This window comes from Papaver somniferum, chromosome 2 (genome assembly GCF_003573695.1).
Source record: "Papaver somniferum cultivar HN1 chromosome 2, ASM357369v1, whole genome shotgun sequence".
NCBI classification, from domain to species: Eukaryota; Viridiplantae; Streptophyta; class Magnoliopsida; order Ranunculales; family Papaveraceae; genus Papaver; species Papaver somniferum.
Genome location: NC_039359.1, coordinates 128,727,173 through 128,752,922, shown reverse-complemented (window position 1 = coordinate 128,752,922; position 25,750 = coordinate 128,727,173). Strand labels below are relative to the sequence as shown.

General features: G+C 37.9%; 4 protein-coding genes and 1 pseudogene across 12 annotated transcripts; 2 read left to right on the top strand and 3 right to left on the bottom strand.

The window, feature by feature from the left end:
- Positions 1 to 2,286: 2,286 nt before the first annotated feature.
- Positions 2,287 to 6,574, bottom strand: LOC113349096. 8 transcript variants are annotated; one of them, XR_003359948.1, is made up of 7 exons: positions 6,489 to 6,574; positions 5,860 to 6,098; positions 5,714 to 5,755; positions 5,516 to 5,578; positions 5,390 to 5,429; positions 4,404 to 5,027; positions 2,287 to 3,618 (listed from the first exon to the last, which is right to left on the bottom strand). XR_003359948.1 is itself a non-coding variant. In XM_026593013.1 (7 exons), exons 2-7 carry the CDS (start codon positions 5,875 to 5,877, stop codon positions 3,598 to 3,600), a joined length of 387 nt encoding a protein of 128 aa, XP_026448798.1. In that variant the 5' UTR covers positions 5,878 to 6,098; positions 6,489 to 6,574; the 3' UTR covers positions 2,287 to 3,597. The 8 variants fall into 8 exon arrangements, 1 of the variants encoding a protein (XP_026448798.1); XM_026593013.1 differs by having other exon boundaries at positions 4,793 to 5,027; positions 5,516 to 5,546; XR_003359946.1 differs by having other exon boundaries at positions 5,714 to 6,098.
- Positions 6,575 to 7,023: 449 nt separating this feature from the next.
- On the top strand, positions 7,024 to 11,430 carry LOC113349095 (proteinaceous RNase P 1, chloroplastic/mitochondrial-like). Of its 2 annotated transcripts, XM_026593011.1 has the most exons (7): positions 7,024 to 8,630; positions 8,714 to 8,803; positions 9,119 to 9,300; positions 9,479 to 9,599; positions 10,056 to 10,124; positions 10,302 to 10,425; positions 11,026 to 11,430. In XM_026593011.1, exons 1-7 carry the CDS (start codon positions 7,092 to 7,094, stop codon positions 11,289 to 11,291), a joined length of 2,391 nt encoding a protein of 796 aa, XP_026448796.1. In that variant the 5' UTR covers positions 7,024 to 7,091; the 3' UTR covers positions 11,292 to 11,430. The 2 variants fall into 2 exon arrangements, with proteins under 2 accessions (XP_026448796.1, XP_026448797.1); XM_026593012.1 differs by lacking the exon at positions 10,302 to 10,425 and having other exon boundaries at positions 11,026 to 11,189.
- A 364-nt stretch (positions 11,431 to 11,794) lies between these two features.
- On the top strand, positions 11,795 to 13,969 carry LOC113351938 (cleavage stimulation factor subunit 77-like). The gene has a single exon (XM_026595842.1). It carries the CDS (start codon positions 11,795 to 11,797, stop codon positions 13,967 to 13,969), a length of 2,175 nt encoding a protein of 724 aa, XP_026451627.1.
- Positions 13,970 to 14,147: 178 nt separating this feature from the next.
- Positions 14,148 to 17,967, bottom strand: LOC113349093 (TOM1-like protein 9). Its single transcript, XM_026593010.1, has 10 exons — positions 17,708 to 17,967; positions 17,008 to 17,086; positions 16,727 to 16,825; positions 16,525 to 16,638; positions 16,270 to 16,412; positions 16,065 to 16,146; positions 15,808 to 15,893; positions 15,448 to 15,615; positions 14,975 to 15,354; positions 14,148 to 14,901 (listed from the first exon to the last, which is right to left on the bottom strand). Exons 1-10 carry the CDS (start codon positions 17,806 to 17,808, stop codon positions 14,309 to 14,311), a joined length of 1,845 nt encoding a protein of 614 aa, XP_026448795.1. The 5' UTR covers positions 17,809 to 17,967; the 3' UTR covers positions 14,148 to 14,308.
- Positions 17,968 to 18,186: 219 nt separating this feature from the next.
- On the bottom strand, positions 18,187 to 20,375 carry LOC113349094 (annotated as a pseudogene).
- Between the last annotated feature and the right edge of the window lie 5,375 nt (positions 20,376 to 25,750).

The following is a 25,750-nucleotide window of genomic DNA, read 5'->3' as shown; positions in this document are numbered from 1 at the left end:
TTTTCTTTGATTAAATCTAGAAAGTAAAACTAAGAAAATATATGCATATAGTAATCCAAATACTCATGCCAATACTCTTGTCCATCTACTTCTAATTAGACAGTAGTCAGTAGTGAAGTTATTTCTTAAGCACTGTTATCAGTCTGCATCACTATTTGTTTTTCTTTCTAAGTGATTGTTTGTGAATGCATATATGGAAGTCCTCGACGACTGAAGTTGATGCAATGATACAACATGCAACTAGGCAGCCAAGGAAGATCATCACTAGCCTGTTGAGTGTTGACATTGTTATTAAGTCTGTTACAAGAAGACATGATTTTTTCAGTTTTTGTACTTTAGTTTGCAGACTGTTTTTGAGTGTTTGTAGTTTGTTTTTCATGTGTGATGTGACTGAGAGACTGGGAGTAGTGTTTGTGTGGGTTTGTCTTTCAATTACACTGTACATTTCAAACAAAAACCCTGTTAAGTTTCAAAATTTACTTTTGTTCCCAGAAACCGGATATTATCGGATAAAATTCCGATATCCGATAGCTTAACCCTATCGATATGGAATTCTTGGATTCCGCCGGATATTATCGGATACCGGATATCCGATAACCCTTAACCATATCGGTATTGCCAATATCCAGCGTATTCTTATCCGTTGCCAGTACTACTAATATGAACAGAGCAAGTATTGTGAAGAGCTAAGATGAATATATTCAGCTCATAGCTTAGGGGGGGTGGGGGGTGGGGTGGGTGTTTGAAACTCATAGCCTTGCACACATTCACACATTCATTATCAAAGAATGTTAAAATTGTATGATATGTTCATCTCATAGCCTACCATACCATTTAGGCATTTTGCACTATAAGAGCGGCTATGGAGCGAGGATTCTCATTCAATTTGAATGAGTCTCACTCCATTTGATCTAATATGATGCCACTGTGGGCAGTGGATGTGTGCACTTGCCTCTTGAATCACTCATACATTCATTCAAACGAGTGACCGTTGTAAAGTCTTCACTGCACGGCTGATCTTCAGCCTCTAAAATGAAAGATGGAGAAACAGCTAATCATTAACCGTTTGTTGTAATTTTCAACACAGGAGGCATAACATCAGCCGCCTACATACATAATTTTTCAAAAAAAAATGTATTTTTTAATAATAGAAAACACTCAAGGTTTTTTTTAATAATAATAAAAAAAAGCAAACGGCTGATCTTCACAGAAAAACAAAAAACTTAAATTAATTTCTAAGAAAATAAAATAATTAAAAATATGACATGGAGGTGCAAGTGAAGGTGTAAATAAGACTTTCTTTAACACCTTCATATTTATTTTCTCATCCCTCCTAATTTGTAGGATCCCACCATTGGAAATGGATTTATGTGCATTGGGGGTCTAAAATTCTACGTGTCATGAAAAACAAAAAACTTGACTCTCTGTTAGAGATGCTCTTAGACTATTATTTTCCTTCCCCACGGTCACCAACTCACTCTTTTAGCTCATGTCTCACTCGTTTAGCCCTTTCTCTAACGTAAAGAGCTAGCATTATCCAGCAAAACTAGATTTTGTACCCGTGCTACGCCCGGGCGGCTTCGCAAACTTGGTTCACCAATTCAATCTACAACTACAAATATCAACCAACCATAGGAGTAATGTTTCTTTTTCTTTGAACCATTTTTTGATTTGGTAAAGCTCAGCTTCGCCTCGCCCCGTGCAAATATGATTTGGTAAATCTCGGCTTTGGCTTCGCCTCGCCCCGTGCAGATATGTAGGTAAAGCTTGGCTTTGGCTTCACCTCGCCTCGCCCAGTCCCGATATGATTTCGTAAAACTAACAACAATAGCTTTTCCCTTATCAGCCTTCCCTTTCAAGACGTAAGAACTCCATAAACTTGAACTGCATAATGAAGAACGGTTGCGCCATCCTAGCCACATACATTATCATTACTTTCGTCTTATAATCTTTAAGAAAACTGTTCGACATATTTAATATTTTACTGACTTTATTTTGCTTACCCCGGCCTGTCTGTAGCATGAGGACTTGCGCATTTTCTTAAAATATGACTAATAACAGGCTCTTTTGTTACAAAACCTATTGAAGCTCATTTGACTTCAATAAAATAAGCAAACTTTCATACACTGAAGCATTTTTACAACAACTACAAATTTTTCCTTATCAATACCATCAATATCTACACCATCTCAAAGTAGTTTATGCATAAAATAATTCTGACTTGACTATGCAGTGGTCTCCACTTTTTCTATGTTAAGAGTCCTACCAATTTTCAAACACCAAAACTGAACTATGAATGCATGCCCTTTTTAGCGAAATTTTAAAGGGAACAAAAATCAAGTAGACAACAAAGGTTCAAGTAACTAACAATTAATATTTTAGTAAGATCAGGAGCTTCATTTTGCTCAAGGATTGCCCTTTCTTCTGGTCCCAAAAGTAATTCAACTTCTGCAAAAACCAAAATCTAACTACATCTTTAACACAGAGTAAAACAACCTATGATCATCTCTAACTACGACCCACGCCAATTTTAGGTCAAATCCCTGAATCCCTGAATCATAGCAACAATCTTTGTATATCCATCCATCATCCTTACTGAATTCCATCTCAGAACAACCTCATGATCCTCTCCGTTCATCACCATTTTGCCACACGAAATCAGTGGTAGCAGCAGTCCATGGACCCTCCTTTCTCGCCAGTTTATCGGCTTAAATGCAGTCGATATCCTTCAACAGATCGTTCCCCAGCACCGTACAACTGCAAAATACAGCCACCAAACCTTGTCAACACCCATTGTAAACATATCACCAGCACCGTACCTTGTTTGCATGTTGGCTTCTAAACAGGTCCAAGCCAATGCCAGACACGCCTTGTACTCGGCTCTTGAACTCTGGTTAGAGGGATTACGATCAAATGTTTGTCAAATATTATCAAATTGTGTTAGACATGTACATGATATATAGAGCAGTAGGGTGGTTTCAGAAATTACATGCCTTTAATCTTTCTTTTATTCATCGACCGTTCTTAAAGTTCCTGGTACGACATCAACTGATGGATTTTGAGGACCGAATTGGAGACTGTTGGAGTCTCGTATGGATTACACGGGTTAAATAGTGCAATACCGTGGATATAACAACAAATATGCAAGGTTAAATAGGAGAAAAGGGAACGTATGAGATCCACATTGGTTATATGAGAAGTGTATTAGTAGAATTCAACGTACTGTAAATTTTCGTTACTATGATGAGTAAACTTACCTTGTCTTGGATGACATGAGCATTGTCAGAAGACATTTCATGTATCTCATTCAGACAGTGACCAAAGCATGACTTCTCGATGGCCTTGATGATAAAGAAAAAAACTAAGAAGCAAAAAACCGAATAGATTCAAATTGCATTTTTTTATAATTGAAACAACAACTTTTTGATTACTTTCAGAAAATTAAATCTGTGCCATTAGAATTGGCAGATGGTAGAGCTAGGCTGGCTTGTAACTACTGAAATGAAAAATATCCATATTCATAGGTTGCATCCATTAGCAGTTATACTTAACTTTTGCAGTGGCTGCATCATAAGTTGCATCCAGTAGCAGTTATACTTAATTGTTGCGGTGGCTGCACTGCAGTAGTCATTAAAATCACATTAGAATGTTAAGTTTTAACAATCAAACAAAAACAAAAAGAATAATAACAAAAGCGAGTACAGTTCACATATAAAGCGAGTTTAGTGTTGGTTAGTAGTGGCAATTTTTGCACCGTGGACATACATTTCACAGTTATATACAATGTACTTTTCATAGTCTATTTCGGTGGCAATATCCATGAGTCAAGTCTTAAAGTACATTAAAAGAGAAGGCATCCTAATCTATTCCCACCTCAGAAAAGCTAGCACCTCGGCTTTCAAAGATGCACTCTCTTCCAATTGTTTTTTGATGAGATCCTTAAAGATGACTAAATAACAGTGACTATACTAATAATCCTTCATAAAAAATAACAACGGGATTGCAATCACCTAATGTTCCTGATAATTTTCTTGCATATTGCGACAGTGCAAAACCTTTATGTTCCTTTCGCATTCTCTTTAAAATTACTCTATAATAGATAAACACCTGAATCAATAGTCTAAATTTGTAGATTTTGTTTCCAAATACAAACGTAACTACGGAAACCGAGAACTCTTTATATGCTCGTGGAAAAATAAAAACATGCATTTGTAAGAACTTAATATGTCACTCCAGTATTCTAATAAGCATACATGGTTTCTGCAACTCTACTTCATATACATATAGACTGTGCAAGAGTGTGAAATAAATTTTAATAAGCATACATGGTTTCTGGAGTTCGTGGGATTTTTAATAAGCATATATACATGCTTAAATAAAGAAAAAAAAAATGATCAAATCACCTTGCTTGGGATTTTGCACGAATAATGGTACGAAAGATACAATCTTTTTCCTTTTTCTCCTTCTTATCAACAACACCATTAGAAGAAAAATTTGAAGTTCAAATCCATTAAACATCTGTTATTTTTTTTTGGAGGGAGATGAGAACATAGAATTAATCCATGAATGACCAACTGCTAGTTAACCAAGTAAGACCTAATTTCTCGTATATGAGAAATAAAAACCATGAATTTCTGGTATATGAGAAATCAAAACAATTTGAAGTTCAAATCCATTAAACATCTGATACTTTTTGTGGAGGGAGATGAGAAATCTATGAGTGTCCCAGGAATCAAATGAATGAGCATGGGTAGTGAGAATTGTGAATTGCAAAAAAATTAAAAAAGTTCACATTTACTATGAATTCCCGCCTGTTGAGTGCATCCAGTGTTCCATTGTTGTCTCTATGCACGTGGAAGCCTGGTTCCAAGCATGTGGTTGAGATCCATAACCTGCGGGCCACACGTTTTGCGCTGCTGGATATGCACCCATCGAATATGAAAAGAGCCCCTGTGGCACAGGAGGAGCTTTGAATGCTGTTTCTAAGCGTTCTTGATTGACCGAGTGTCTCCATAAAGACCCAGAAACTACAAAACAGAAACATAAACAACCTCAAGCTTGAGTTTTCCAACTACACTGAGAAAATAATTGTTAATACCAGAAAATTCAAATTTGTGAATTAATAGTTCCTTGCATTTCAACTTAATAAACATCAAAAAGAAAACGGTCCCTTCAAATGTATAGCAGAATAACTTAAATGGAATAATCAAGTGAACAGTCAGCATAATACATTTTACCAATCTGTCTTATGTTAGAGTGCCGGTATGCAACACAATAAAATCCCTGTTTTCTAAATTGCCTTACATTGTCTAACAAATATGTACCTGATGGAGACCAAATCAGAATATATATATCAAAAAAATACTGTAAGAGGTTAACATAAACCCACCTTCTAATGGTAAGCCAATTTTGTCCCAAACTTTTAGGACCTGAAAATCACTCATAATGCAAACGGATTCATAAGAATCAACAGAAACAATGATTTAATTAAAACCATAATACGGTGATCACATACCTTGGTTCATAATACCCCGGATTTCTTCTTTCTAAATACACAAAACCTTGAATCAACATTAATCTTTGCAAAAAACAAAACAAAACAAAACAAAAGATTTGGTTTATAGATTAGGGTGAGGGTTTACGAATAGTAAATAAGGTGTGAGATCAATGATTTTTTTTTGATTGAAAATATATGTACAATTTGTGTACTCACAAAGCTCGTATTTTCCTGGTCGCGTTTCCAATTTCTACGCTTCTATCACCATAACAACACTTATACAATCAAATATCAAAGCTAAAATTATGAGAAGAAATAGAGAAATGCAAAATAGGGTTAGGGTGTTGTTGCAAAGCTCATACCTTTTCAGTGAAATTCATGGGAAATAAAAAGTACTGTGGAGGTTTAGCCTCATTACTGTTGTTCAAGCAATACAATAACTTTCTATAATCCTGCGATTTTTACTATTAAGCAAACACTAAGAATATATATGATGAACCCATCCCATCAGAGCATTGGTACAACCAAAAACTCAAAAAAAGAAGAAATTAAGGTTAGGGTTTACCAACAAACTATGAATCTTTTTGAGAAAATAACGTACCTCGAAAATAAAATCAAACACATTAGGGTTAGGGTTTCAACAAATTAGGAATCTTATTTGATCCTTTAGAGAATTACTCCCTCCGTTCTCTTTTAATAGGCCAGTTTTGTTTTTAGCGAAATTTAAGGAAATTAAGAGAACTAATCATTGAAAGTAGTCCTCATGACACTTGTCAATAAAAGAAGTGAAGTAAAATGGTCCCCATGACACTTGTTAGCAAAAGAAGTAAAGTGAAGTGGTCCACATGACACTTTTCATCAAAAGAAGTTAAGAGAAAAGTGGTCCCAAAAATTAAAATAACATTTGAATTTCCCAATTAGGAAACTGGCCTAATTTTTTGAAACTTTTATTTATAGAAACTGGCATATTAAAAAAGAACGGAGGGAGTACATGGTAAAAGAATTAGTCCTCTTTTCAGATTCCCTATCAAAGTATATCACCTGCGACAGAAAAACAAAACAAATCAATAGTAAATCAGGAAAAACATAGAGAATCAAGAAGAAGAAAGGACGGAGAACCAAATAGACGGGATGAATGAACCATCGCGATGGAGGAAGAATTTTTTTTGGCAGTGAATAGAGGAGAAGAAGGCAGAAGAATTTTTTTTAGGTTTTGTTCTACGTTTTTTTTTTCTCTCTCGATGTTTTTACTTTTTATTTTCTTGGATAAATAAATTTGTTAATTTTGTGAGTAGAAATCATTTTCTTCTCTGAAACGAAGTAATTTTGTGAGTGGGTGAAGGTCACCGTTCAATGTGGAGACTTCTGAGCTTAGGATTTTAAAGGAGTTAGATAAAAATAATCTGTGCAGGGAAAGCAAAAAATCGTCATTAACTCGCGGATTTCCTCTTTTAACAATCGAGAAACTCACTGGGGCAAGTAAGCGAATTCTACCTTATCCTTTCCTCTTTTACATAAAAATAAAAAATGGAAAGTACTAAAAGCAGTTTCAAAAGATAGAACTGGTGGAAGAACTCTTCCAGTTCCAACGGCCATGGCCACCTTCAGCTTCAAATCTCTGCGCCAACAACAACAACACTTCCTCAGCCTAACACCAAGTAAGTGCTCATCTAAACATCTTAATTCAAACACCAATCACTTCCTTTCTCATGCTTTCACTCTGAAACACAAACTTCATCAAGAAATTTCCTCACTTTTTATAACAAAAGCAAGTATTAGTGGCAAATTAGAACCACAGATACCTAATAAACAACATCAAAATGCTACACAAGTTATTGATTCTGATAAAAAACTGAATTCTGGGTTATCTCCATTAAGGTCTAGAGAAGAAAGGGTAAAGAAAAAATCCGATTTTAATTCATTAATGGGGGAGAAATTGGAGAGACAATATAGAAGAAGAGATAATGATGGTGAGCCTAGAAGAAAGAGAGAAATGGGTTCTGGGGTTTCTTCTTTGAGGTCTAAAGATGGTGAAAAGGTAGAGATTAAACCTAAGAGAAGTAGAGGTAGTATTATTAGAGGGAAAAAGATGGGGAATAAGTCTGATGTGAATGAGGAGAAATATCCTAAGAAAAAGAAGCTTGATATGGTGGAAGTTCAATTTCGAATTCAGCTGGATCAGTGTTCTAAAAGAGGGGATTTTTCAACTGCAATTGCATTGTATGATTCAGTTCAGAAACAAGGGAATCTTGAGTTAGGTCAGTACCATTATACTGTGCTTCTCTATCTTTGTTCATCTGCGGCTGTTGGTGTTGTCACCCCAATGAAAAGTGGGAATGATAGCAGGACTTTCAGTATAATGAGTGTTGGAGATGATGTTGTTGAAGGAATGAGTGAGGAGGAAGATGGTGCAGTGCGGCTAGATGATAATGTCAAGAGAATTGCCCGCATGAAGGGTTTTGAAGTCTATGAAAAGATGCGTGCGGAGAAGATTCCGTTGAATGAAGCGGCCTTGACTTCTGTTGCTCGGTTGGCAATGTCGATTGGTGATGGAGAAATGGCACTCCAGATGGTAAACAAAATGAAAGAACTTGGTATAAACCCCAGATTAAGATCGTATGGACCTGCATTATTCACTTTTTGCAGCAAAGGAGACGTTGAAAAGGCATTCAAAGTTGAAGAACATATGTTGGAAAATGGGGTTTACCCTGAAGGGCCTGAACTTGAAGCACTGTTGAAAGTAAGTGTTGAAACTGGAACCGCGGATAAAGTCTACTACGTGTTGCATAAACTGAGAAGTAGTGTCCGGAAAGTATCAGTTTCTACTGCAGATTTAATTGAGAAATGGTTTGGAAGTAAGGCAGCTTCAAGAGTTGGGAAGAGAAAATGGGATCAGGCATTGATATTGGAAGCAGTTAAAAATGGCGGCGGCGGCTGGCATGGTCAGGGTTGGTTGGGTAAGGGAAATTGGGCAGTGAAAAGAACGTACATTGGAGCTGATGGTTACTGTGAGGGCTGTGGGGAGAAATTGGTTACCATTGATCTAGATCCAATTGAGACTGAGAACTTTGCTAAATGTGTTGCATCTATTGCTATGAAGAGAGAAAAAAACTCAAGCTTTCAGAGATTCCAAGTATGAAAAGGTATCCCTCAACTTTCAATTTCAGTTCGACTTTGTTTTATGGCTTTTATCAATTAGGGACATACTATTTACAGAAATGGCTAGACTATTATGGACCTTTTGAAGCAGTGGTAGATGGTGCTAATGTGGGTCTTTTTACCCAAAAGAGCTTTTCAGTATCTAAGGTAATTTTGTTGTTCCCTTCGGCTAGCTTCATTTTTCTTTTACCATGGTATCAGACCAGGGTCCTTGCGAGCTCCACACTACACAGTGGAAAGTGTAAAGGCTCAATATAACAGCACTTGTGAGGGGGCATTTTGAGAATAGCCCCACATGGACAATGAGATCCTATTAAACCTTGAATATTATCAATTGATGATCTTTGCTGCATTCCGCTCTCTGCCAAGTTGTTTTTAGGATGACTATACACAAACTCAATAATTTCATTGTACAATTATATATATCTGTTACCATGCTTCTAATTTTAGTCGCAATTCTAGGTGAATGCTATTGTCAATGGAATTCGCCAGAGGCTTCCTTCAAAGAAGTTGCCTCTGATTATTGTGCATCATAAGCGTATTGAAGGAGGCAAAATGGAAGAACCAGCAAATAAGAAAATTATAGAGAAGTGGAAGAATGCAGATGCAATCTTCGCTACACCAACTGGATCAAATGATGATTGGTGAGCATATGATAATCTGGGTCCCACAAAGTTTACTTATATTATGCTCCAAAATGAGTTGTTATCCTTTTATATTTTGACAAATCAGTGTATCTGTTGGTGTTCACGCTCACTTTGTTTTTCTTTTTCTTTCTCCTTCTGTATTCTCACTCCTCAAGATTAATTACCTTCGCTCCAGGTACTGGTTATATGCAGCTATAAAGTTTAAGTGCTTACTGGTGACCAACGATGAAATGCGAGATCATATATTTCAACTTTTAGGAAATGATTTCTTCCCAAGATGGAAAGAAAGGCATCAGGTAGGTAACTTTGTTCATTGTACACAGCTTTTATGTTCTCTGCATGGTTTGATAGACTCAATACTACAGAAAGAAAAAAATCTCTTTTTGCTGAAATTTCAAGTCTTACAGACACAAACAACACTGTATCATTCTTGCACTGAACTGACAAGAAACATTTGAAGTCTTCCTTTGTATTTGAAAAAGTGAATATTTTTCTGATCAACTAATGCATTGCTATCTCACTCCTTCAAGTTTGCGATATCTAAGCAACATGTAAATGAGCGAGTTTTGCGGGGAAACCCCAAAAAACTATTTCCAGACTCTTTAACAACTCTTTGATCTGTGTTTGTGACTTTCACTCGAAGAGATAGTAATTTTCCTATTTTTCTGTCAGATGAAAGAAAGGTTCTGAGTCGAATATGTTCTCCAATTACACCTGTAGCGCTAACAAGTCATATTCTGATTTTCATGAAGGTACATTTCAATTTCAGTGAGTGGGGTCCAGAATTTGAAATGCCTCCTCCTTGTTCTGTTGTTATTCAGGTCAGTTTCACTTCGTCCAAGCCTGCTTTAATGTCTATGATTGTGAAGTAATAATTCATGTATTATCTCTTTAATGAGAAGCATTGATTCTGAAATACCAACTTTCACCCTGTCGATACGTGGAGACTGGAGACCTATAACAATTGTTACATAATTGCCCCGTTCTTTATGATACAGGAATCAGAGTGTGGACACTGGCATATTCCTGTTGCATCAGAACAAGATTCTGAACGCGATAGAACTTGGCTTTGTGCAACACGCATGCATGTTGAAAATCAAGATTTTCCCAAAAGACATGAGGGTAATCACTAGAACCCAACTTGCCAATATCATTCTCCCTCTCTCTCTCTCTGGAGCATGGATGGACTATGACTTTCTTATAGCTCACGAGTTATATGAGACCCTGCACCTAGTTCTATGACACTTTTGGTTTTCATTTTTAACACTACCACATTTTTCACCCTGATTTTGCAGAAGAAATATTTTAAAGAAAACACTATCAGAAGTTTTGTTTTCTTTGTTAGTGAAGTGTGATATTAGTAGTTTCTTGATATAGTTTACCAACCTATTTTGGAAGTCACGCGGAAATAAGTAGTAGTTCAAGATGATTTTTGAGTCCAGTATCTAGCCAAAACTGGGACTTGAAGCACAATCTGTCGCAACATTTCAGCCAGAAGTCTTAACTATGGTTTTTGATCAGTACCCATGTAAGTGCAGGCTCTATGTAGAATGAAGCTGGCCAAGTTGGCGTAGAATTCTGCCGAATAGTGTCTATTTGTTTCGTTTCGTTGTTATTTTAACTGCCCCTTCTTTACTACCATATCGTGAAATGGTCTTAGTTGCTTAATGCCATTTCGTAAATCATCTGGTTTTCTTGACCTAATGTTATATCCTGAAACAGATGCACATCTTCCAAACAACATGAAGAGCAAATCTCCAAGTAAAATCATGAAGCAGCCATCGTCAGATCATGGTGAAGGTGCAACGATACATGAAAATACTCAACCCCCTCCTGCACAAGAAACCTACAGGAACCTTAGAAATATTTTATCAGCTTCACTATTATCAAATTCAAACTATCAAACCCCTTCAAACTATCAAACCCCTATTGCTGACATTGAGGATGCCGAGAAACTTGGTGGCTGCACAATTGACTTCCAAATTTGAGTGGCACCTCTTCCTATTCAAAGCACAGATCTTACATCTTCCATGAAGAGCATTTAGTTTTCCTACTTGTCATGCTATTATATGAGTTTAAGCTGTGTGAGAATATAATTTCTGGAGATGTAAATTGATTTCTGTCTCAGGTAGGATTGTATATTTCAAATTCCAAACATCAATCAACTCAAATGGGTTTCCTATTCAAGGAATACTGTAAATATAAAGCTTCCAGTTGATTCTGCGCAATTTCTAAAAATAAGCAACGCCAAAAGGCGGTTTTGGCCTGAGATTACTAGATTTAGAAGCACTCTAAAAAAGGAAACCTTCCTCAGCTAGGACGCGTTACCATCACGCGTACAGAAGCTTAAAAAAGGAAGGCACTCCCCATCTTATATTTCCCATCCCATGCGATTGTTTTTTCAGCTTCTGCAAAAAAAAAATCTCTCGCCGATTGACAAACCGAGATGAATATGGCAGATGTGAAGGTAAAGAAAGCCAGAGATGTTTTAATGGGTGACAAGTATAATGTTGAAGCCTCGGAAATTCTAGCAAATCAAGCTCAGCGTTTGCCAATAACAGAAGCGGCACCAATATACGAGCAACTTCTCTCAGCGTTTCCAACAGCTGCTAAATACTGGAAGCAGTACGTGGAGGCATACATGATTGCAAACAATGATGCTGCAGCTAAACAGGTATTCGGTAGCTGTTTATTAGATAATCGTCAAATTGCTCTATGGCGCTGTTATATTCGTTTGATAAGGAAATTGAATGACAAGAAGGGTGCAGAGGGGCAAGAAGAGACCAACAATGCTTTTGAGTTTATGCTTAATTATGTTGGTCCTGACATAGCATCTGGACCAGTATGGATCGAGTACATTACGTTTTTGAAGTCATTGCCGGCTACAGATCCACAGGAAGAGTCTCAGCGTACGGCTTCGATAAGGAAGGTGTACCAGAAGGCTATCGTTACACCCACTCATCAGGTTGAGCAAATTTGGAAGGATTATGGGAATTTTGAGAACTCTGTCAGCCGTGCATTAGCAAAAGGTTTAGTGTCCGAATACCAACCGAAACACAACAGTGCAAAGGCCGTTTATAGAGAGCGAAAGAAATTGGTTGATGCCATTGATTGGAATATGCTTGCTGTGCCTCCAACTGGATCTGACAAGGAAGAGCAGCAATGCATGGCGTGGAAAAGGTTTTTGGCATTTGAGAAAGGGAACCCGCAAAGGATAGATAGTGAAGCTTCGAAGAGTCGAATTATCCTCAGCTACGAGCAATGTCTAATGTATTTATGTTATTATCCGGATGTATGGTATGACTATGCTACATGGCATGCAGATAATGGTTCTATGGATCTTGCAGTTAAAGTTTATCAGAAGGCTTTGAAGGTTCTGCCTGATTCTGAATTGCTGAAATATGCCTACGCGGAAATGGAGGAATCTCGTGGGGAAATTCTTCCTGCAAAGAAGATTTATGAGAGCCTTTTGGGGGATGGGGTGAATGCAAGTGCACTGGCACACATACAATTTATCCGTTTTCTGAGAAGAACTGAAGGAATTGAAGCCGCTCGCAAATACTTTGTAGATGCTCATAAGCATCCAAACTGCACGTATCATGTCTTTGTTGCTTATGCAATGATGGCATTTTGTCAGGACAAAGATCCAAAGCTGGCGCACAATGTCTTTGAATCTGGTATGAAAAGATTTATGCATGAGCCTGAGTACATCCTCGAATACGCAGATTTCTTGTGCCGTTTAAATGATGATAAGAATGTCCGTGCATTGTTCGAGCGGGCCTTGAGCTCGCTCCCACCAGAGAAATCTGTAGAGGTCTGGAAGCGGTATACCCAGTTTGAGCAAACATACGGCAATCTGGCTAGTATTTTGAAAGTAGAGCAAAGGAGGAAAGAAGCTCTTTCTAAAACACGAGAAGACGGAGCCTCTGCATTCGAGGGTACTTTACATGATGTTGTATCAAGGTACAGTTTTATGGGTCTCTCGCCGTGCTCATCTAAAGACCTGGATTATTTGGCGCGTCAAGACTGTCTTGTGAAGAACATCAATAAGAAGGTCGAAAAGTCGGTTCTACCAAATGGTGTCAACGATGCAAAAACATCTGCAACACCTGCTAAAGATGCTGCATTACTTCCTAAAACTACAGAATCCCCAGCTACTTCAATCTCCCTATTACCTGCTCCTGCTGCACCTTTGGTTGGGGGGACTGGGGCAACAAAATCACTTAATGAAATTTTGGGAGCGTTTTCTCCAGCTTTGGCAGGATTTGTAAGAAACTTGCCTTCTGTTGATGGGCCTGCGCCGGATGTGGACATAGTCTTACCTATATTACTGCAGAGTAGTCTTCCTCCAGTACAGACAGGAAAATTAGCCCCTGGACCTATTATCATGAATGATCCTTCTGGCGCAAACAAGTCGCGCCCCAACCCAGGTGGTGTGCCTGTCAAATTAACTAAACAAATGCATTCAGGGGTAAAGAGAAAAGACATGGACAGGCAACAAAATGATGAAACCCCTGTCCAAAGCCAACCAGTTCCAAGAGATGTTTTCAATATTAGACAAATCAAGAAAGCTCGAGGAGTAACCAGTTCACAAACTGGATCCGCATCCGGCAGTAGTGGAAGTTCGTTCTCAGGAGAGAGCTCTCAGGCAGTTTCCAGTAATTGATGTACTTTAAATTGTCATTATTTTGACATTTTTTCTACTGCAATTTGCCTTTTGTAAATCCACTGTGAATGTAATTCAATTTTGTATTTTGTTTAAACATTTAATGCAAGGCCACAAGCCAACCACAATTATGAAAATTGGCATTACAGGACTGAGTTAGAAATTCACTGCAATTATATTCTGTAACTATTTGTTAGCATTATATTTCATCATCGTCAAATGTTGAATTTTCGTTTTTATGTTTAACTTTATACATACATTTCTCCTTTTTACCGGATAGGTAGTACTAATGACAGATAATGTGTATAGAGATAGATTAAGATGGCGAAAACTGTGAGCTCATGCACTTGCACCTGTATCATGGACAGGAGGAGGCTTTTGCTTCACCTTTGCCATGTCTACAAGGTCACCAAACAGCTTATTATCCCCTGAATTTGGCTTCCTCATCGGTGGCACGTATGAAGCGTAGTCTCTTGTAGAGCTGTCGTCTCTCATGGAGAGACCATGCATACCCTGGTTGATAAACTGAACCCCTTGACTATGATCATATCCATAACCACCTTGGAACTGCTGGTTGTTCTGTTGCATCATCTGTGGATTCATCTGACTAGCATGTACTTGATGGGGGAGCATGACCATCATTTGGCCTCCTTGGGTTGAATAAGGAATACCAACAAGTTGGTTGTTCTGCATTGTCTGATAATTGATGTTTGTCATCTGGCAATCCGTTATTGGTTGAATGTGCATCCCAACCATGTTACCATTTCCCATTTGATAGGAATGAGTTGCACCAGGCATTTGTTGTGTGTGTGTGACCACCAATTGAGTGACTTGTAGCTGCTGAGGCTGTTGATGATTTCCCACCAGCTCGCTGTTGTCGTCAGTTTCCCAAGGTGGTCGTGGTAGGGAACCACTGCTTTCATAACTTCCGCCTGTTGCAGATTCAAAGGGTGAGAACGGGGTAAAGAAAAGAAAAGTACGAAAAAAAATGGAAATATAGCATACCGTAATGAGGTTGCGGCTGCTCATTGTAATTTCGTGGAGAATTTCCATTTCCGTTTATGTAAAACATTTGTTGCTGATTCTGAGACTGTAGCATCGACGAGTGCGGTGACATTTGTCCAGCCGGATAGTTTAGATGGGAATTATAAGGATCTGGTGCTGTCTGAGGAAACAATCCTGCAAGAACAAGAGCATTATTCGGCTCAGATACTGCAACGCCGTTTGGCTGCTGTTGTTCATTATCATTCACAGGAACAATTGCTAGTGAGTTCTCCTTTGTTGGTTCTTCGCCTGTGTTAGAAGAGCCGGGATCTTCAAAACTGAGAAGGTCCATGATGGGACCTGGTGGAGGTTGATTTGCTGCACTAGTACTTGCACTCGACCTGCATTGATAGAACAATACTTTTTAGGGTCTTTCGAGTCCGATATGTATCTATAAGGAAGCTTCGAGAAGATTTAAGAAATTTGAACATTACCCCACATCTTCCGTTGTAACAATAAGATCCTTGATATCCATTAGTGGTGCATCTGGGTCAGGCTTCTCCGTTTGTACAGCCGTTCCCGAAACCATGCTTTGATACTTCGCAAGTATTTGATGTAAGTCATCGTTCAGTGATAGTCCCCGACGAATAAGCTCTTCATCCCTAAACAGCTAACATAATTTCAGGCAAAATATTCATAATGCCCATTATAAACAACATTTCACATACTGTCCAACTTGGGTAATAAAATAGACTGAAAATACATAAAACTTGCAACTAAAATCATTATGGGCTGTCCAGTAATGCAATATTGGTGTTCCTCTATGGGAAATGAAACTTAAGCAAGAGTCTTACGAAGCTGTGTTGATAAGGTGTACCAATCTCTGCTTGTAGGAACGACTCTGTGCAACTAGATCAACAACCACATCCTGTTTGAGCCCCTGCTAGACGACCAACTGAGATGATCAGAAATCGCATAGAAACTGCAAGCTGCTTTCTTGATTATGCTTTGTGCAGAATAATAGTTAGCCGATCTTAAAGCAAGATATGAGTGCAATAACTCGTTTGTGGAAAGGAACCAACTAGGAAAAAAGAAAAGAACTTCACTTCACCTCTTTATCTGCAGGATCTAAAGCACTTAGCATGTCTGACAGGATATCTATGAGCGCGCTCACATTTTGAATATCTGTCAGGCTAGAAAAAGTAATACAAGTTAAGAGAGCACCTTAGCAGCCAGCACATTCTCCTTAGAAAGTTAGGCTAATGAAAATTTTAAACATTGGTGACACATAGGGAATTAGAAGCTCATATGTGTACCTCAAGGTTGGAAATTCAGAATCAGATGAAGAGTCAGTTCCATGATTTTGTGTATCTGACGTAGAAGGATGCATTCGAGTAGTAGTAGTATACATGGGTAAGGGCATGTCAGAGCTCTTGGCAAATACAGGTCCACCTCCACGCTGGAAACAGAAACCGATAATTTGTCCAAGTAAACATAAAAATGAAGAATTAAAAATCACAATGGGGTCTTGGCATTAAGAACCATTTCTATATACCAAATCCTAATCATACCGCAGTATCGCACTGTGCATCATAAATTTGTGGATGTCTGCGCCTAGCACTACCGATAACTTCTTTCCATGTTTCAAGTACGGAGTCTAGCTTATCTGAGACAGCCTCATTGTACTGGGAAAAGCATGGAACAAACAATAATTACAACAAACTCAAAGGTTGGTCCAAATATTGAATTGACAAAAATTATGTATATCCAAACCTTTTTTGTTCCTAGTTTCACCAACACAAGATGAATTTCTTTGTCCACAATATGCATATGCACAAAATTTCCGCAGTTCTTTAGAACTGTATCCAGAAGCTGGTATAGGAAAACGGAAACCAAATTAGCAGTCATTCATTTGGAGTTGTTTGGCTGGAATGCTACAAATATTGCTTATATTTTTTGGAACAACCATTATAACATCACAAGGGGCCACTACGGTGGCAACAGTTATAAACATGATCAACACATTGATTAACAACAGGGATTAAGATGCGGACCGTAAGAGCAAGAACTTTGACTTTTGGATTTTTGCTTTTAAGCCGCTTCTTAATGCCTCTAACAATATCCTTGGTTTGCCTGATGAACCAAAAATGAAAGTGAGAATATTGATCCAAACAAGCATATTGCAGTAGCAGATGAACACTCGGGTAAATTTTCCATACAAAAAAAAAAAAATACAAAAACCAAAAAGCCTCAGCAAACATGAATTCTACATTGTTCATAGCACAAAAGGGAATGAGTGAATGCTAAACATTTGGAATATGTAAACTGAAACTCAGCATCTTATCAAATTCTACAGGAATATGAATCTTCATTTGTGCATTGCGGCTCTTGGTCGAAACAGGGTTCTAAATTGACAAGGGATTCATTCGCAGTTTTTGCATGAACACCAATTTCATATAAGAAGACAAGCAGGTTAATAGAGCAACATCCCATTATGGTGACTTGGTGAGTGGCAATCAACTAATCTTCAGGCCTAATGCCTCCCGTCCGGCCACCAGCTTTGGGGACTTCTAAACCCTTTATCATACAATTATTGCACTATCTTGCATGAAATTGGTGCAAGAAAGATATTGCAAGCACAGAATATACAACAGAATTGAGAAATGAATTTGACAACAGATACAAAATCTCTAAAATCATAAGAAAATAAATTTATACCGAAACCAAAAAAAAGAAGAAGGATGAGAATCATACGTAGCATCACGATTCATCAAATCACAAATTTCAACATTCATTGCCCAATCAGGACCAATTAATTTATCACTTGTTGCTCTTTCAACCAAATGATGCACCATTTTTCAAAGAATTTCTCAATAAAATCGTGAAAGAATTTCAATCCCTTTTCTCTCTAAAATTTCTGTTTCTTTTCTTTTCTTAATCTTTCTTTCATGTTTTCTCTTTCGTTTCTGCAAAACAGCAATCTCTCGGATTTTGCGATCCATGTTTCTTTGGACGGATGGTTAATAAACTGCATGATGGTTATTAGGGGTGGGCAATTTTTTGCCGTTGGATATTGCACCGCAGCTGCTTTTTTGGGAATGGGCCGTATGGTGCTGGATGACCCCATTTTGAGCGGCACAGAGCTGCAGCCTATCCTGTGAAAATGGGTTTGCCGCTCGACTTGTTTAAGAGTTGGTGACATAATCCAAAATTATTACGTTATGTACACCATCTAAAGGTTTGAATTTCTTCAAATTTGTAATGCTAAATGGTTGAAGAACTAAATGCGTTCTGTAACTTCTGTTACACGATTAGATAAATTGCTCAAATCACAAAAGAAAATGTGAAAAATTGGAAGTTGACTTGAGCAATTATTATATAAACATATAGCAATTGAGCTATCTATTCTGCTGTCCACACGTTGATCGACTTCCTATCCTGGTACACCGAGAAATAGCATGGCACAAGGATCAGTAAGGAACAGGTACCCGTACTGAGGCAGGACCAGATTTCATATCCTCCAGAAGAAGACTAAGAAGTGCCAGTGCAACTGGACCTTCTTTGCCTGCCAAAAACCAATCACAAAGACAAGTTAAATTGAATCTTACCTGAAGAGTCCCAAACATAATGTAACTTGAAACTGAACATCTGTTTGTGTTCTTACCGTTGCCAATGACCTGATCATCCCACTGCACCACAGGGCGCACAAGAGTCCCACTTCCAATAAGCATCATCTCCTTGGCTCCTTTTCCTTCTTCCACAGTGATATTTCCCACCCTGATTCCAGCAATTGTTCCCTTCTGCACAAGCAACTCGGCAAGAGCCAAAACTCTTTTAGCCGTGCACCCACTAAGAATTTTGTCAAAGTATGGCATCAGAAACTCGTTTTCTTTCGAAACAAATGCCGCATTCATGTTTGGTCCCTCTGCAACAAAGCCATCATCATCCAACCATATTCCAGCAAAAACACCCTTTTCTTCAGCTTCCATCTTTGAAAGCACATTTGGCAAGTAATTGACGCTCTTCACCGTGGCAAATTGGGGTGGTTTAATTGGAATCGTTGAAGTTGACACTTTAACGCCTTCTTGAAGGTGAGGACTTTGATCCTGGAACACAATAGCATACAAAGAGGATTGATGACAGCCTGATGGAGATAGTTGGAAATTCTCCTGGTCCGGCAGAGAGCCAATACCGTAGAGATCCTTCCCTACATTTTGATGCTACAACGGTTTGTATCAGGATGCTTCTTATCTGTTCCCGGCTAAAAGGGAGGTTGATCTTTGCATTGGTTGCTGACCTTAAGAAACGGTCAATATGCTGGTCTAGCTCGTAGAGATGTCTAAGATGGAGATAAAAACATTACAGAGATTGATTAGTGGTTACCACCAAGAAGTCGAAAATCAACTAAGTGACTGACTAATGGATTGAATTATTGCTAGAACCGAACATGAAAGTAAGTACTCATTTAACTGGAGAATTCCTAAAACACCAAAATTATCCACACAAAAGCTGAGAAACTAGCTTCACTGTGAGTTACTTAACAAGCAAAAATAAATGCAAAGTAGAAAAGTGGAGAAATGCGCAATGGAGATAATAAGCTACAACATCTGTGGGTTTGGTCATAAACTGAATTGCTAACTCATTTATGTGAAGAATATATTAAGTAAAAATATGCAGTAAATATGCTTACCCATCTATGATTGCTGCTGTATCAAAAACGCCATGTCCTCTATGAACGATGTGATCGTCCATGGGTATGACCATCGCGGAAGAATCAGTAGTAATTCCACCAACAACACTAGAATACATAGCCATGTAATTCTGCCTTACTTTCATGATTTCCTCTGTAAGCTCTTAGCTTTTCAATAACCTATTACTAAGAAAATACAAACTCAAAATAAAAATTGCACAAACATGAACATAAAAGCAAGTAATTAAGATAAAGAAATGAACCTCTGAAGATGAGAGAAGCGGAACAGCATCATGAATTACAGTACTGTTATTAGTATACTCTGTTGTTTGACCAGAGGTCTGAACAGCCTTGACTCGTGTTTGAAGTGATTTTCCATGAGCTGTAAGACCAAATTGACGAAACCCAATTCCCTGAAACCCAAGATTTTGCGTCGAATCAAAAGAGGATGCAATTTTGGTGTAGTTTGATAGGGAATTTGATGTGGGTTTTTGTAGATACGAAGGAATTGTAGCCATTGATGAGTTTGATCAGAAACTTCCTTTTGTGATCTTAAAAGAGGTAGATCAGACCAATTATACTGAATTTGGTGTGAAGAAGAAAGATTTGAGTGTATCAAACTCTCAAAGATAATCCCTAGTAGGTAGGGAACGCCAACTAGGGGAGAATGATTGATATTCTGGAGTAGTGATTAACGGTTGAGATAGGATACAGCTGGATTAAAAGTACTTATCTTCGTCACATGTAATGACACGCAGGTTGGCGTGCGTTTCTGCAGATTATTCTGCAGAGTCCGACTTTGCGTCATTTTGCGTCTCTGACTAAAACCAAGTAAGGACGAATTGGCCGGCCGACTATAGGAATCCAAATAGATATTTACCAGAAAGCAGGTATATTTTTGGATTTTGTGACCTGAAGTGATAAATAAATAAGAGATGACGTGGATGTCTAGAGGACTAGTACGTTTTGGTGCATATGGAAAAGGGGTGTGAGTGAGCATTTGGTTAATTCAGAGCACCTTCGACGGATCTTCAGGATAGTTTGTACGTGGACGGTGTTTTGGGACATCTTTAAAGAAAAAATGTATGCGACCAAAATTCAAACTTTTCGAAAGTTAAAAAAAGGATTTTTCAATAAAGTGATCATCTTTTTGACACATAATTAAGAAACTGGTCGTTTTTTTTGAATCTTTCTATAAACCGGCCGAGATAGACCTTTTCCGTCCCGTTTTTCTGAAAAACGGGTAACAGAAGTTAACTGCAGATGTGGCAGTTATGCTACCTAGTAAAAGACATGTACACCCCTCACATGGAAGGACTAGGTCCAGTTAGTGTTATGAGTCGTTTTCGAGTCAACTCAGTGACTCAGACCAAGTAAAGAACATCATTTAGGAATTTCAACATACATGTTGAGCGTCCGAACTAGTAAGCAGGGGATAGATGTACGAGTGATTGATTTGTAAACTTTTCCATATATCCTTCCATGCATTGAATTTATATCTCACACAAACTCAGTCTCCTAAACAACATGAAAGCATGAGGTGAGAATGGTTTGGTTTTACCAGGTAAATCCCATTCTTCCAAGCTCAATGTAAATCCCCAACATTCATACGCGTCAGGTCACTTCCCCATCTTTACTTTGAAATTGTTTCCAAATGTCCTGAAAATTCATTAGAATTCCAAACCAAATTGAAAGCCATGAATTCTTCTAGCCATGACCATAAACTCAAAGACAAACCATCAACTATCCCTTAGAATTTTCTCGGACAAATCTCTCAGCCAAAACATCAACCGTTTCGTACCCATAGTTGTTCTTTGTCTGCATTATATATCCTCACAAAAACTCCAAATTTTCTTCCAAGTATTTTATCCCTTTAAATCAATTCAAAGACCGATCTTCCATTTACTCATCCCACTTCTACAGTTCCTCAATTTCCAAGAACCACAGAACTTAGTTTAGCTAAGGAACTGCAAAGTCAGGCCTTTTCACAAACACCTTGCAGTAATTTCATATTTCGACAACATTGAAACACAAAAATAACCCACAATCCTAATCATGCACAAACATTGAAACAACAACAACACCAGCACTTCCTCAACAAATTTTTCTGTGAATCCATTTCAACTAAAACCACTGGAACTCTTTATAATCATCAATCTTCACTATTCATCACCATATTTCAGCTACAGCAAAAATGAACAAGAAAATTTCAGAAACCCTAAGAAACCCATTGCAACAAAAATTTAAACATAAGTTAACAAAATTAAACCCTAACTAAACAAAAAAAAAATACAAAAAAGATGATCAATCATAGACATAAATCATGTAATATAGAGAACCAAAAAGGGGGAAAGAACCCCAAACCCTAGAATTCAAATCAATCGAAATAAATCGATTTCCCTATCTAAACATCAATACTAAGCTAAATACTATGTGGGTTCTAAAAATCTTACATGGATTCTGATTTTTTTTCATCCTCGATTTGTGCTTCATCTTCGCCGCATCCAATGAAACTCTAAAACTTCAAAAATTCCGGACATCACTAATACATGATTCTTCTACTTCACTATCATGTCTTCTCTGTTGATCACTTCTTGTTCATCAGTAACCCAAGTTTTTAACCCAGTTTCGGCGGAAGAATTGTGAGAGAGCGACAGAAATAAGAAGAAGAAGAAACGAAGAGGGGGTTAGTCGTGGGAGAGTTCGAGAGATTTTAAAGTATTTGGGTTTTCTCCTGTTAGTCCTGAGGGAGTTTGAGGGAGTCTCTCCAAATCCCCGTTAGTCGTGGGGGAGTTTAGAGGAGTCTCCTAAACTCCCTAGAAAACACCTGTTAGTCGCTGGGGAGTTTAATAAAAGCTCTTGAACTCCCTGTTAGTCATAAAACCCTACAATATTAGGGAGTTGGTTTCTTTGGGGAGTTTGAAGGAGTTTTTAGTGTATTTTGATCTCACAAAAAATCTCTCAAAAGAGTAGAGATTTTAGTGTATTTTGGTCTCACAACCAAATTTGGTTCAAAATCTTTCTTTTCAAATCATACGGATTTCTCAAATCTCAGCAACAAAAATGTTGTTCCCAACATGATGAAATGATTATCAGATGATGGCCATTATGATACGGTGAAACATTTCTATGAAGATATTAGGATAGTGATCTAGAGTCCATGAAAACATGTGGATATATAGATTTGTTTAGATCTACATATTCCGTAAGATGCACCAACAAAAAAAAAAGTAGAAGTCTTCACAATTAGCGCTTCCCTGAGTTGAATTACATTACCACTTCTGCAACCACCGTCAAAACTATTTTCTCATCACTACCATCACCACCTATAACCAACCACTACTCCCTTAACCACCCCAAATAAGAACCCTAATTTCAGAAATAAATAAAGGGAGTTAGAATTGTATGGAGACCGTTAAATTGAAGGGGAAAAAAATTATCTCGTTGCACAAAATAACATATTATTGATACAGAGATATGATCATTTTCATTTATTTTTTTTCTTTTGATTAAAGATCAATGTTATTTGTAAATGAGGGTTTATTGTTTCTTAAAAGAGAATGAGTTAGGAGTGAACTCTCTCAAACTCCCCCAAACTCCCTCTAATAAACTCTCTCAAACTCCCTACACTCCCCCAAACTCCCTGAACTCAAAAACACCAAACTCTCTCAAACTCCCTACACTCTCTCAAAATCTCTCAAAATTCCTGAGATTTAAAATACACTCAACTCCCCAGAAATCACTCGAGGACTAACCCCCTGGAAATAAAACATGAAGAATACCAGATCGTAAGATATAAGGATGAGAATATAGTGGTAATTTTAACCCTAAATATTGACTAAGTCAATTGATTGGACCATTTTGGTGGGACCGAGTGAAAGAAGTAACGGAAAGGCCACTTTATAAAAGACCTCAAAAAAATGGCCGATTTATTAATTATATGGTTTGAAGCTGGTTACTTTATTAATTTGCCCTTAAAAAATCTTATCTCCAACCAAAATTACACGATCTTAAGATGGATCATCGTCAAGTACTGTTTCCACGTCAGTCAGGGCAACCTCGTAAGTACTATGGGAGTACTAATCTAGCAGCTAGTCGCTGAATAGTTCAGCGCCAACCTGAACGTTGCACAGAACAACGCTTGACTCATTCAACTGAGTTGACAGCGCCACACCATTCAGCGCCCAGAAAAATCAATATCTTCACAGAAGATCGATCTTCTTCCCTATTTTCACTTCTCACCCACTTCTCCCCCATTTCTCCCGAAAATGCATGTCCAAATTCAAGAGTTAACGAGAACAAAGGGTTGCAAAGTATGAACTGAGGAAGAGTACCTCAAGAAGCGCACGGAAAACTCTACAATCTTGGCAAAAACACAACAAAGGGAAGATGACTTGAAGATCCTACGCCAAAACTTGAATGAATTAGAGGAGTGGGAGAAACCCCTCTACAAACTACGGAAGAACGAGATTTTGGTCCGTAATGGATTACCACCAATCCCCTAAACTAATTTAAGTTATTTAGAAGTTCATTTTTAATTAAGTTATTTAAGTTATTTAGAAGTAGGATTTCAATTTCGATGTACTTTTTTTTATTTTTTAAGTTATTTTAATTTCAATATACTTTTTTAATTTCTTCAAAAAATCATTGTAACCTTGTTATGCAATGTTAACGAAAGATTTCCTTTATTTTGGTAAATTTTCAAATTTTGGAACAAACAACCATTGGAACAAATTGTCAAACATTTCACAATTCAAAATTTGAAAATATAGCTGTTGGTAGTGTAAATTAGGTGTAGGAAAAAAGGGAACATTTAGAGAAATCAAAATTTGAAAAAAAATATAGCCATTGGTGGTGTGAAGGAGGTGTAGGGAAAAGAAAGATCAACCGCTGAATGGTGCAACGCCGAGTGGGAGCGTTGAACAGAACAACGCCAACGTCTGCGCTGAATAGTTTAGCGCTGATGCCCTGGAATATTCCTTTAGCGCTGAACCGTTCAGCGTAAAGTTCACTTTTTTAGTGTTGAACCACTCAGCGCTTCAATCTCGCTGCTACTTCACCTGTGAGCACATGCTAGGAGAGAGAACTAGTGTTAACAAATAGACCACACTTTATTTTTGAACTGCAACACTTTTCTGTTAATCTAGCAGGTCAATCTAGTCCACAGGACTTAGCCTTAAGGTTTTGAATGCGCACTTTGACTTCGATGAACAGTGAGTGTGTCTATGTTAATTTTCTTAACTGGCAGCCAAGGCTACCTATAATCACGAGGTGCGAAGGCGCTCGAAAGCTGGCAGGGCTCCTTGTTGATTATTACCATCACGTCTTTTTTCTCAGAACGTTTTGGGCAGTGCAGGAGCGTTTTGAGCTAGCAGCTTTGTTACAATTGGATGCTTTAGATGTGACTTGTGTTTCTTGAACTCGTATATCAGTATATGAGTTTCTTTGTCAATATTTCGTAGAGTGCCTCTCTATATATTTCGTACAATGCGATTAGTATCCTAGGCAAGGGTACTGTGTCCTTGGTAAGGACGCAACCGCGCAACCTGTCCACATCTTTGGAGGATACTATATCTTTACAACGGATAATGCTGCCAATTGCCAAAATATATGTGCATTGATGACCATGCATATTTTCAGTAATATTCTGTACATATCTAGGGTTTCTCTACTTTCCCAAGTAATCGGGTTTCTTCTTGGAAAACATCAAGTGTTTTTCCTTTCGCCATTGTTATGGCGTGTTTGAGGAAGGGGGAAAGTTTAATCGTCGATGACGATGAGCAGACCAGAGAAAAGATGAAAAAACTAGACGTTGATCTTCCGTATCTTCCCGAGGATTTGATCATCGAACAAGTACTGACGAGAATATCACCAGCACAAGCTCTGTACGCATGCAGCTCCGTTAGTAAGTTATGGTACAATTCAATTTATAACGATACACGATTTGCTTCTTCTCATTTTGTTAACAATCAAAATAGATTGAGTCTATTCTTTAATCTCCTAAATCAACCGATATCTGAAACTGATAAGAAGTCTTACATTTTCCGTTTGGAAAATGAAAATTCTTTCAGGTTTAGGAAGTTTAATGGATTTAATCTAAGTACAAG